Source organism: Colobus angolensis, unplaced genomic scaffold, assembly GCF_000951035.1.
Source record: "Colobus angolensis palliatus isolate OR3802 unplaced genomic scaffold, Cang.pa_1.0 Scaffold68, whole genome shotgun sequence".
In the NCBI taxonomy this organism is placed as follows: Eukaryota; Metazoa; Chordata; class Mammalia; order Primates; family Cercopithecidae; genus Colobus; species Colobus angolensis.
Genome location: NW_012120487.1, coordinates 3,504,109 through 3,517,736, shown reverse-complemented (window position 1 = coordinate 3,517,736; position 13,628 = coordinate 3,504,109). Strand labels below are relative to the sequence as shown.

The window sequence follows — 13,628 nt, the reverse complement described above, 5'->3', positions numbered from 1 at the left end:
TACAGTGGTACAACCTCGGCTCAGTGCAACCTCCACCTCCCGGGTTCAAAGCAATTCTCCTGCCTCAGCCTCCTGAGTAGCTGAGATTACAGGTGCACACCACCACACCTGGCTAATTTTTGTATTTTTAGTAGAGACAGGGTTTCACCATATTGGTCAGGCTGGTCTCGAACTCCTGACCTCAGGTGATCCACCCGCCTCGGCCTCCCAAAGTGCTGGGATTACAGGCATGAGCCACCGCACCCTGCCAAGAATGACCCCTTTCACCACTTCTATTTGACATAGTTCTGGAAGTTCTGGCCAGGGAAATTAGGCAAGAAAAATAAAAAGAAATAAAAGGAAGAATTAAAATAATCTGTTTACAGATGATATGATTTTATATGTAGACAACTCCAAAGATTACATTTTTTAAAAAACTATTGGAACTAAAAAATGAATTCAGCAAAATACCAGGATACAAAGTCAACACACAAAAATCACTTGCCTTTCTATAAACCGTCAACAAGTTGAACAGAAAATTAGAAAAACAATTCCAATGACAACAGCATCAAACAGAATAATACTTAGGAATTAACGAATGAAAGAAGTGGAAGACTTGTACTATGAAAGCTACCAAACATTGCTGAAAAATTAAAGAAGATATAAATAAATGGAAACACATTTCATGTATATGGGTTGGAAGGCTTAATATTGTTCAAATGTCCATAGTGCCCAAAGCAGTCTACAGAAATCCCTATCAAAATTCCAATGACGGTTTTTTGCAGAAATAGAAAAACTTATCCCAAAATTCATATGGAATTTCAAGGGACCTTGAATAGCCAAAAACAATCCTGAAAAAGAACAAAGCTGGAGGACTCGCTTTTCCTGATTTCAGTGTTTAGTAAAAAGATATAGTAATCTAAACAGTGCAGTGCTAGTATAAAGACTAACATATAGACCAATGGAATATAATAGAGAGCCTCAGCACACCAGCATGTTATGACAAAATGGTTTTTGACAAGGGCACTAATCCCATTCAGTGAAGAAAGGGTAGTTTTTTCAACAAATGGTACTGGGAAAACTAGATATCCACATGCAAAAGAATGAAGTTGAACCCTTACCTAATATCATATGCAAAAATAAACTCAAAATATATAAAAGACTTAACTGTAAGATCTAAAAAAATACAACTGTTAAAAGAAAACATAGGGCAAAAGTTTTGTGACATTGGATTTGGCAGTGATGTCTTGGGTATGACACTAATGGCACAGGTAACAAAAGAAAAAATAGAGAAATTGGACTTTGTGAAAATTAAAAAGTTTTGTGCATCAAAAAATACTAGCAATGGAGTTAAAAAGGCAACCCATAGAATAGGAGAAAGTATTTGCAAATCATACATCTGATATGGGATCAAAGTCTACAAAATATAGAGAACTCCTAAAACTAAGTAATATAACAACCCAGTTAAAAAATGGGCAAAGACCCAGAGCTGCAAGACTGCTACTGCTGTAGTTGTTCTGGCCTGGGAACCCAGCCCAGCAGCCTTGACACTCTCTGGGTGTGTGACCTACTACTCCTCTCCCTCCCCTCTACCTGGAGTCACCTGAGCTGCTCCTGCTTGGGTCTAGAATCCCTCCTCAGCAGAGTTCATATTTTTCAGGTGTCCCAGAGCCACCCCAGCTGCTGCCTCCATAGGTTCTTTGGCCCGGGGACACAGCACAGCTACTGCATGTGTGCCTGAAAACAGCTCTGTGACCACTTAGCACCGGCTTCACACCCACCACTACATGTACCTGAGGCTTACCCCAGCAGCTAGGCTACTGCATGCTGCCAGCCCTGGCTGCCACAGTTTTATGTGTATAAGTAGCTGATCCTGCCCTTGGCTCCTGCCCCTGCCACTGTGCTTGCAATCACAGATGGCCCTGCAGCTGCCCACATATACACAGAGAGTCTAATTCCTGTCACCAAACCCTAGCTGGCCCCTGCAATTTAGCATAAGCAAGCTTCCAGCCCTGACCATCCCACGTGTGCTCTTACAGTCTTCCCCACCTCCTGTTTCTGTCTCCAGCACTGACCCCAGTGCATGAGCCTACATCTGAATCTGCTGCCAGAGGCATGTCTGCAGCCAGCCTCTACACCAGAGGATGTGCATTTCACTGGCTCTGGCCTTCATTGTTGCTAGCCATGGCCCTTTGTTGCTGGACACAGAGGCACAGCAGAGGACTCCAGTAGCCCTTGCAGCCTCTGCAGACCTCCCACAACTTTTGCCATCAAGGATCACACAGGTGCCAATGTCACAGACTCTTAACTGTCTGAGCTGACAAGACTCAGTGTCCCCCCTAGACCTCAAGTCACCGCACACACCACACTTGGTATCTTGTGCCCTTAGACCCAGTGCCATGCCCAGAGTGCCTCTCTCCTTCCCTACCCTCTCTCCACACCCACAGGTGAAGGTCTGTCCTTACTCAGCCCATAAAGTCTGGAAGAGGTAACTTTTTCATCAAATGCACACATACCTTTGCAAGAATACAAGGATCATAAGGAATTTGGGAAAGATGATACCGCCAAAGGAACACAATAAACTCTAGTAACTGACCCCAAAGAATTAGAGATACATGAATTGCCTGAAAAATAGTTTAAAATAAGTTCACATTCAGCCTGGGCAAGTAGTGAGACCCTGTCTATACAAAATATATAAAAATTAGCTGGATGTAGTGGCACGTACTGAAACTTCCGCCTCCCACGTTCCAGCGATTCTCCTGTGTCAGCCCCCCAAGTAACTAGGATTACAGGCGTCTGCCACCGCACCAGGCTAATTTTTGTGTTTTTAGTAGAGATAGGGCACCACGTTGGCCAGGCTGGTCTCGAACTCGTGACCTTAAGTGATTTGCCTGCCTCGACTCTGAAAATGCTGGGATTACAGGCATGAGCCACCACTCCTGGCTATACTAGTTTTTAACATAGTGCCTTGACATAATAGGTAGTTGGTGAATGTTGCTAAAAGGAACATCTATTTCAATTATAAGCTTGCTTTAATGCCAGTTATGAGTTCTAAATTTTTGCCTTAAACAGTTTAGTTATCATCTCCTCCAGGAAGTTTTTCCTGATTCCTGCTGCCTATGATTTAGGTCCTCTCTTCTTAATTTACATGTCATAGCACTAATCACTCTGTTTATAATATATGATGCTCCTTGAGAGAGGATATACTGTATCTTTCACACAGGGCCAAACCGTGTAGCACTTAACAGTGATTTGTAAATGTTTGTTAAATGTTAAAGGTAATAAATGAATGCAATAAACAGCCCAAAATATAATCACTAATTTTTTAGCTGTTTTTAAAATTATGAATAAGTACCTTTTCTGGATTTAAAGAATTTTAGGGAAGCCATGACAGATACCAAGAGATTATCTATTCTCATCAGCAAACATTAATGAAAAAAAGTTTGTTTATCTTATTTTTAGAAAAAGCTCTTTATAACCTGTTAGATGGGTGATAAGAAAATATGAAGAGACTGGGAGTTCCTTATACATAATTAAATAGTTCATTCTTGCAGATATTTCAATAATTCATATTTGAAATATACTTTTTTCAACAAAATTGGCTTTTTAGATACCTCCCTTTGAAGATGTTGTAGTTACAGGATTTTGTTTTCTGGGATTTTAAGAGGTTTGGGTATTCTATACTTTGTGAAGGGAAAATGAATAATGGAGACACATGGAGAATATTAAAATCACTATCTTAGTATGAAGTAAGGTCCTGTTGTTATAGAAGGAGCTAATTTATTGAATGGGATTTGGAGAAAGAGGATAGATGTGGGACAGTAAAGTAAAAGAGGTAAGTATAGAAAGATGTATATGTAGAATAGTCCCTTTTTTCTCCCCTGTGTCTCCCACCCCTTGTTCTTAACCTGATTCCTCAAAGGAAGGGGTGAGTAGTAGGCAAGATTAAGAAAAGACTGAGATGATAGCTTACTGGATAGAAGATGTAAGAAGATTTGTCATACTGATCCTTTGTTTCTTTTCAGTTGCCTGTGAACCTGACTAGGCACTGTAAAAGAACATGTGGTATATCTTGTCAATCTTGAGCCTTTACCTGTTTAAGCCTCAAATTTAAAGGGAACTTCATGCTCCAGATATTTGACTGCCTGAAACACAGAGGGAACTCAAGCACTGTTGTCCTAGTAAATGTGTTGTTTTGTGGAGGAGGCTCCTTCACTGCTCTAAAATGAGACGGCATTGTGGATTTTTAAGCTGTTGACTAGCTTAAACCAGGAGGAGATCTTAGATCTATGAACAAACTATTAAGGGAGGAGAACCAGTGTTTCTGTGAGAAATAGAGTAAAGATAGCAGGTAAATGCTTAAGGGAAGGACCATTTATTTATTCATCCAACAAATGTATCTTCATTATCTTGTCTATTCAAAGCATTAGAAAGATTGTCTTAAAGTTGAGAGGGAAAATATTATAATTATGATTCTCTGCATTAATACTTGGGTATGCTGAGGAGGAAATGCTGACATTTGACACTAAGTCAAATGAGAAATATCTTGACTTCCTCATTCGGAACTCTTAGAATCACTAGATTAGCAGTTTTTAAAAGTGTTTCATAGGGTCTGAGATCCTTTGGCAATACCCCAGATGTCAACAGATACAAGGAAGAAAAGGCCAACTCCAAGAGCATTAAGCTCCCCACTGACCTCTCCCTGTATCAACCAGAGTAGTCCTACTTTTATGTATTGTAATAGCCTGTTTGGGCCTAGGGGAAGGAGGTAACCCTGTGAAAATAAGTTAGAAAACTGCCGATAACAGACTTTTAAGATCCTTCCAGCTTTAAAATCTGTGATTTAACAACTGTCTGACCTCTGACATTCCCTCTAGCTAAATTTTTATGAGTCCTTTTTTTTTTTTTTTTTGAGGCAGGGTCTCATTCTGTCACTCAGGCTAGAGTGCAGTGATGCAAACAAGGCTCACTGCAGCCTTGACCTCGCAGACTCAAGTGATCCTCCTGCCTCAGCCTCCCAAGTAACTAGGACCACAGGTGCACACCATCATGCCCGACTTTTCTCCTTTTTTTTTTGTAGAGATGAGGTCTGGCAATGTTGCCCAGGCTGATTATGAGTCTTAGATTTTGTTTCTCTTAATGCTCTTCTGGCAAAATATTTATGTTATGTTAGGTTATTCTGCATAGACTGAAGTATCAATTACTTTCCCCATTTTATAACTTAAGTACATAGTGCCACATTTTAAAAGATAGAAATTTTATTTACTAAGTAGTATTTATAGACTTCATTTATTGAACATAGGACAGACAAGCATGTAGCCAGATATCTTGCTTGGACCCTCTTCTTACCCAAGGTATGAATATTCAGCAGTACTTACAGCCCAGTCCAAAAGTTTTACATCTCAGTATTTCAGAATCACATTCTAACCTAGAGAATAACAGCCTAGTTCTTTGAAGCACTTGTTTTTAATACCTTTTCAATTGATGTTGCTAAAAACAAAATAAACAGAGCATATTCATCAGTGCTCAGCAGGTAGTAAATTCTCAATAATTTTTACTGAATTAAAACATTATTATTACAACTCATAGGTAAAACATTGTTATTATATCTCATCTTCAGTTTACAAAGAGCTTTCATATATAGTGTATTTCATGTTACCCGTTAACAATGTGAGGATAGTGTACCATATTTCACGAAGAGAAACCTGAGAACCACTGCAGTAAGGAAGTGGAAAGTTTGAAAATGCTACCATTGCTTCTACCTACCAAATATAAATTTGTGTGGACTTTTTGAGAGACTCAATAGCTTACTTTGTCTCTGACTTCTCCAGTTGTGCCCATTTTCTCATTTGTTTTGCACTTAATTGTGTACTGTATGCTGGGGAAGAAACAGACAAAAATCCCTGTCTTTATTTAGTTTGTAAACATTCTTCATTTTCCCTCAGTCTCCAGCCTTCGGTCTACAGGTATCAGAGAAAGTTTAGAAAGTATGTAAGCCTTACAAGGAAAAAAATAGTAAGCTTTACTCTAGCAAATGAGTTTATTTGATAAAAATTTTATAATGCTTATGTCTTCTTGTTACTATATAACTTATTCTTAGAATTTGATATGCCAAAATCATTATGAAACTAATCAGGACTTTCCTTAAATAGCAAAGCACCGATGTTCATATGGTTAGTGATAGCGATGGAGATGACTTTGAAGATGCTACAGAATTTGGGGTGGATGATGGAGAAGTATTTGGCATGGCGTCATCTGCCTTGAGAAAATCTCCAATGAGTGAGTATTAATAGTTCTTTGGGTCCAGCAATAGAATTCTTTCTTCTAGTCCACAAACTTATGAAGAACATTAAACTTAAACATCTCTTACTGACCTCCAGTAAGATAAGATAAAAGAGAGTAAGGGGAGATAAAATAATAGAGAGTAAGCATTCTTCATTAAAACCTTTTGAATTTTGAATTTTGAATTTTGATTTTATTAAACTCAAAAATTCTCAGTGCATTAGGAAAATTCATTAAAAACGCAAGGTAGTGTAACTTTTGTTTTACATGTATAATTAATTATGACTGTCTCTCTTTAAACCTAGAGGCTGATTAACAAACAGGTGTACTTTCTGTGACTGATACTTGTTTCCCCACATCTTGTTAGAGATACCAGTTTTAAGAGTAGTAATGTTACTCTTCTATTCAACAGTACCCATCTTTGGAAGGAAAAAAGTAAACTAAATGCGCCATCTGTTTCGCTTCCACTTACAAGATGCATACTCTAGAATAACAAGACATGCTACATGCAGAATGACCACTAAAATAATAATGACCTATTTACTTTGTGAAATTAGAGAACTCCTGTGGGCAGAAATAGATGTGATGTTTACATAAAATTGGTTATTTTCCCAATTAATGAAGTCTTTAATATCAGACCCATTTAATATAATTTAGTCACAAGACGTCTATTTCAAGAAAACATTGAAATCCTAAATGACAACTGGGCACATATTTTAAATGCTTAGCAGGATTGTGTCAGTTGGTTTTTCAAAATTTATGAGCTTGGAATATTTTAAGGTTCTTTTTGATGCCGGTTTGATGAGATCTAATATATGTTGAGTTAAACTGTCCCCTCAGATATATCACAGAAGCTAAAATTTAATTTTATTTCCTCTTTATTGATTAAATATATTTCTTATATGTGGGATTAGATGTTATGTGGTTTGTTTTTTGTGTCTATTTGTTTTGTTTTTTTTGTTTTTGTTTTTTCTTTTGTTTGTTTTTTAGTGCCAGAAAACGCAGAAAATGAAGGAGATGCCTTATTACAATTTACAGCAGAGTTTTCTTCAAGGTAGGGTTAGGATATTAACTATATAAAATTGATGCTGTTTTATGCTACTGTGGTTTTTCTTGGGCAATTTTAATTATAGATTGTTTAAAATTTCTCCTTAAAGTATTCAAAGGATATACTTGTTAATTTATGTAGTCCTAATGGTGAAACACATAAATAACTAGTAAACCATTTATACCACTTCAGAGATGGATTCAACTTATTTTTGTATCTTTATGGACGTTCAATAAATGGATCCTAATTTAATATTTTTATTATATTCCCAAAGGACTAGGATATAGGATACTGATTTTTAGTATATCCTAGGACAGTCAAATGGAAAGTCCTTTAACATAATATTAAATTTAAAAATACTTTAAACATTTTAAATCCAAGTGAATTTTTTATTTTGATTTTTTTCTTTTGGAATTGTTTTACATTTCTTCCTTAAGTGTCGAATATAAAATGTTTTATATGCATTTGAGAGTCTGCTGAGGTGTTCAAATATAAAGAGAATTAATGTTTAATCCTCAATTTGGTGTAAATGATATTGTTTTAGTGATATTTTCTGTTGAAATATAATATGGAAACTTTTAAAAGAAACAGTTTTTTCCCTCTATTGGAATTCTGGAATAAATGAACTGAAGTGGGAAAATAAAGTTAATGTAACTGGGAAAATCAGATGAAAGTGAGTAACCAAGAATTTCTTCTTATAAATGGCATGGTTTTATAGCACTTATTAAATTCATTTGCTAAGTGTACTTAAAATTTCAGCATTTAGTATGTCGGTATAGGCCAAGAAGAATTCTAAAAATGAATGAAGCTCATTTTCAAGCTTTTAAAGAAATGTTTTTATGTTTAGTATGCACTGGACATTAGCCCCAGCATTTACTTAAAAGTCATTGATTAGACTTGTGAAATTTGAAGTGAATTTGAAATGTATTTTAATTAATAGAGTCAATTTTTCCTATAGATATGGTGATTGCCATCCTGTATTTTTCATTGGCTCATTAGAAGCTGCTTTTCAAGAGGCCTTCTATGTGAAAGCCCGAGATGTAAGTAGATGTAACCTTTTCTGATTAAAAAGTGCATCCCACAGGTTTACCACTAGGGCTGAGGCAATGCTTAAATGTTTTCTGTTCTTGTTTTTGGTTTTTTCCAAAAACATGGAACTCTTCACAAATTTGTATGTCATCATTGTGCATGGGCCATGCTAATCTTCTCTGTATAAGTCCCATTTTAGTATATGTGCTGCTGGAGCAAGCACCATTTTCTGTTTTCATTTTGAGACTGGAGACTTCATTTGTTTCTGGTTCATCTACTAACCTAGTCTTCACCAAGATGCCCATTTCACAACGGACATTAATGTGATAGGGGTACTGCTGGCTCTTGCAAAAGGTCTTGTGAAGCACTGAAATACAGTTTTTTTAAATGGGAAAAAAGGTAGACATGCTTAAAAGGGACCAGGCTATGTGTTTCTATTATTTTCAGTTATGCAAATGACTAGTTCTTGATAGATTTGTTCTTTAGTCTTTTCCCAAAATGATTATTCTATGTAGTGATATATATCTAACAACAGCAATATTTTTCCCCAAATGTCACTTTGGGCCCCCGCCCCCCCACCAAAAAAAAAAGGTTTCAAACATAGAAATGAAATGTCTATGTCGCTTCAGCTCTTCCTATTCCCTGCCTCACACTTAATAAATCTGACAATAGTGTGCCATTTGTATTTCCCCATAATCTTACTCTTTCTTCATGCTTCCCCACTGCTAGAAATGCCTTTCATCCTGCTCTTTTTTTTTTTTTTTTTTTTTTTGAGACGGAGTCTTGCTCTGTTGCCCAGGCTGGAGTGCAGTGGCCAGATCTCAGCTCACTGCAAGCTCCGCCTCCCGGGTTTACGCCATTCTCCTGCCTCAGCCTCCCGAGTAGCTGGGACTACAGGCGCCCGCCACCTCGCCCGGCTAGTTTTTTATATTTTTTAGTAGAGACGGGGTTTCACCGTATTAGCCAGGATGGTCTCGATCTCCTGACCTCGTGATCCGCCCGTCTCGGCCTCCCAAAGTGCTGGGATTACAGGCTTGAGCCACCGCGGACGACTCCTCTTCCTCCGAAACTTACCTTTTCCAGCTCCTCCCCTTCTCTCACATTGGCAGCACCTACCCCTTTAGCACTTTCCAGTGAAAAACCCTCAGCTTATCTCTTATTGTTACACTTAACACAGTGTTTATAATTATCCGGTCTACATATATCTTCCCAGGAGTTTTGATTTTCTTTTGACAGGAACTATCCTTTATGTCCCTGTACTTAGTAAAAATTCAGTAAATGTTTAATAAATGAAAGAATAAAGAAAGGGAAGAAGGAAGGAATAGCGTGTACATGGAGTAGAGGGAAAAGCTGTTGGAATTAAAGAGGGCAAGAAGTTTGAGAACAGAGTGCAAGGATGCCTCTGAGATTTCTATTTTCTAGATTATGTTAAATTCTGATACAAAGAAAAATTCATTTAAAAATAAATTTTAAAAATCAGATTCCAAGATGATTAATCAAATTAGAGCTATAATTGACAGTCTAATGAATTTAGAGTAAGAAGCTATTCTTTACCTTAAGAATAGCAGAATAGTCCTTTTAAAAGCTGTTTTAAGCAATTATGTTTCAACTGTTAAATCTATATAAAAATGGCTATTTTTAAAGAAATGCATGTTTATGGTAATATGTTTATGGTGTTCATAAATACAGGTTTATGGAAAATACTGAGCTGGATGTGATGGCTCATGCCTGTAATCCAGCAATTTTGGAAGCCACTGCGAGTGGATCTCTTGACCTCAGGAGTTCGAGATCAGCCTGGGCAACCTGGTGAAACCTCATCTTTACAAAAAAATCATACAAAAATTAGCCAGGCATGGTGGCACATGCCTCTAGTCCCAGCTACTTGGGGGACTGAGGCATGATTGCTTGAGCCCAGGAGGTGGAGGTAGCAGTGAGGCAAGATCATGCCACTGCACTCCAGCCTGGGTAATAGGTGATATTCTTTCTCTGAAGGAAAAAAGAAAATACAGAAAAGCAAAGAGAAAGTATTCTAACACAGATTAACTGTTAACTTTATTATGCTCTTTGCATATTTATTATTGTATGTTTAGATGTATATATATGGATTTTTAGTATAAAATTTAGTCATGTTATAATCCTGTAATAACAGCTCTTTTTACCTTTTAATATTATATGATCACTTTTTAAATTATAACTTCTTTTATAGTATTTTAATTTTTTATTATAAAAAAATTTAAATTTTAATACAGAAAAAGTAGAATAGTACAATAAATAGCCAAATCCCCTATACCTACATTTAATAATTAGGAAAATTTTGCTATATTTGTATCTTCCATATACATCTCAAAGTCTTAATGGAGTTTTAAGGCGTAAGGACTTAAAAGGATTAACTGCTACAGATTGACAAAAGAGCAGCATTTGAAATTTATTTATATTTTTATACTTATTTGGATTTGGGATTTTGATGAATAAATTTTTATGATAAATTTTTGTTTCAGTTCCTCTCTGATTAAAAATGACAAATGTTGACTGCAACAGAAAATAAATTAAAAATTTATTGAAAATTCACAAAAACAAGTATAAAATAAATATAAATAATTAAAACTTCAAATAATTTTTTAATAGTTTATATCAGTTAAGCATTTGAAATTGTTGAAACTTGAACTGCACAGAAACATTTAGGGTATCCTGTATATTCATTAATTTTTGCTTAGCCATTTCAGACTAAATTATAGATGTCATACTTTACCCCTAAAAACTTCAGCATGCGTTTTCCAAAAATAATGATATTCTCCTACATAATCACAATACCATTTTCACATATAACAAAATTAACAATAATTCCCTAATATTATCTAATATCCAGTACATATACAAACTTCACCAGTCATTCCCAGAATTTCTTTTTAGCTGCTTTTTGGAACCACAATCCACTCAAGGATCACAGGTTATATTTGAGTATTAGATATCTTAAATACCTTTTAAGCAAGCACCATCTCTCCCCATTTTTTCCCCTGGTATTTGCTTTGTGAAGAAATCAGACCAGATGACTTGTAGATTGTTCCAGATTCTGAATTTATGTGATTGTTTCCTTGTGATATTATTTTTCTGATTTCCTGAAAAATGGACATTAGGTCTAAAAGCTTTGTTAGATTCAGGTGAAATGCTTTGTAAAAGAATGCTTTGTAAAATAATGCTGAATATTTTATTTTAACAGGATTTTTAGTGGTTATGGAGTCTTTCATTGTATGGCCATGTTGTTATAGTTAAACAATCACTTATTAGACATAAATATGTTTGAAAGAATATCTGATTTTAGTTTTAAAATAGTGCATTTTTCAACTTATTCTTTGATAATAGTGCATTTGGGATATATCTTTCTCTGCTTTCTAGCAGTTGAAGTAACCAGAAAATGTCACAGCCTTTTGTAACTTAAACCGTAGCTCCCAAAATAGGTATAGATATTTTTAAAAACCCATTTACAAAGCTTCTGTAAGATATACTGTGTATACCTCACACATTTTAGGTTTAATGCAGATAACTTACACTTAAAAATACAGTATGTCATAAACAACTTAACACTTAAAAATACAGTATATCGTAGACAACAGAACTTTTACTAAGTGTCTTGTACAGTAAATTGGCATTTGGATTTGTTCAGACTGATAATCCCCTGAGGAATATAAGCTCTTGTTTATTAACTCCTGGATATTTCTAATGAAACAATTAATTGTTTGCTTTTCTTAGTGTCTAGGTGTTTTAGCAGATGAAAAATTATTGGTTCATGTAATTAAATATTTTGCTTCATAACCAAAATCCACTGACCTCTCTGGACTGATAAAAATGTCTTTATCTTTATTCCTTTGTCCAGGGCTTTTTCCTTTCCTCATTTCTCTTTTCCAAGTTACAGATCAACAGTTTATGTACAGTTTATTACATGTCTATAAACTTAAGTAAAGCTTAACTCCATGACAGATAAATTATTCAAAATTAAATCTAAACAGGTTCATTTATTAAGGTCATTAAGCAGATGGTATGCATCTTCTTTTAATTGTGTAAGTATGGTAATTGTAATGTTACTTCAGAATTCTATGATGCTCTGTGGTTTACAAAACATGTTCCTATACATATCTCATTTGAACCCCACAACCAAACAGTGAAATAGGGATATATATTCCTCATATTCCCATTTTAGAGATGAGAAAGCCCAGAAAAGCTACATGACTTACTTACAACACACTAATAGTAAGTAGTAGGAACCAAATAAGAGCTCACATGTTCCAAGACAGGTAAATATGGTTTACACTCTCCCACCACACTTGAGTTTTCATTGCTAACTGCTGTACTGCAGGATTTAATGATCAAACTTCATCTCTTCTTTTCATATGTCACACTTGAGAGTTAAAACAGATCTTGCTCAAGATTATTTTTCAAAGCTTTTGAATGAATCATTTTTCAGAAAACAGTTTGCTAATGTTCAAACATTTTAAGACAAATGTGATGGATACTGTGGCACTCTTACTAAATTTTCTTCATCTTAAATATCACATGTTTAATTTAAACTGTGGGAGGCACATTAATTTTACCAGGGCAACAGATGAGCCTCAAGCACCAGCATTCTTCACTTGAAGTGAGAAATTGAGTTCCAAGAGTAAATAAAAACAAGATTGAAGGTTTAAATCCTCTGCTGGGCTTTTTGAACTTATATACTCATTAAATGTTTATTGGAGTGGTGGGATTACAAAGGATTTGGGGAGCTTCATCAACTGGTATATAGTTAATCACTAAGTAAAACACTGCATTTGATAAAGTGTTTCTCACGATGCCACATTCAATCCATCTTAATGAAAACTGCTTCAAACTGATTTCATTTGAGAGCACTTGGTGGTGAGAGTGCTTATAGTTCTTTCTGCCTTTTTTCTTGAGGAATTTATAGTACTGTACCAAGCAGAGCTTCCAACTTTGGTAAAGCAGTTATTCTAAGTTTTCATGTTTCTTTTAAGTATATCGTGACAAAGTATTGACTTCTGATAATGTACCGATCAGTTTTATGACTTCCTTCCTTGCCCTTAACTATGAAGGATGCTCACCCATTTGAGGGCTATAAATGTTTATCACATGCTCTCTAAGGATCTGGGAAGAAGAGGTTTCTTACTTTTGCTCAGTCTAATGAGGAAAATAAAACAATATAAACAGATCCATATAGTATACTATACTATAGAAGCAAAGAGAAGAGGTACCTTCAACTACCTTAGAAGTTCAGGGGAAAGATCTCTCCTTTCCTCTCCTC

At 35.7% G+C, this 13,628-nt stretch overlaps 1 protein-coding gene across 2 annotated transcripts in view; it reads left to right on the top strand.

The window, feature by feature from the left end:
• FAF1 (Fas (TNFRSF6) associated factor 1) overlaps nt 1-13,628 on the top strand; it is a 535,277-nt gene that overhangs the window by 381,133 nt on the left and 140,516 nt on the right. For both annotated transcript variants that reach the window (XM_011926246.1, XM_011926245.1), the window contains 3 exons: nt 6,132-6,258; nt 7,252-7,315; nt 8,268-8,349. In XM_011926246.1, coding sequence (XP_011781636.1) covers nt 6,132-6,258; nt 7,252-7,315; nt 8,268-8,349 — 273 coding nt within the window. The remainder of the gene's footprint in view (nt 1-6,131; nt 6,259-7,251; nt 7,316-8,267; nt 8,350-13,628) is intronic.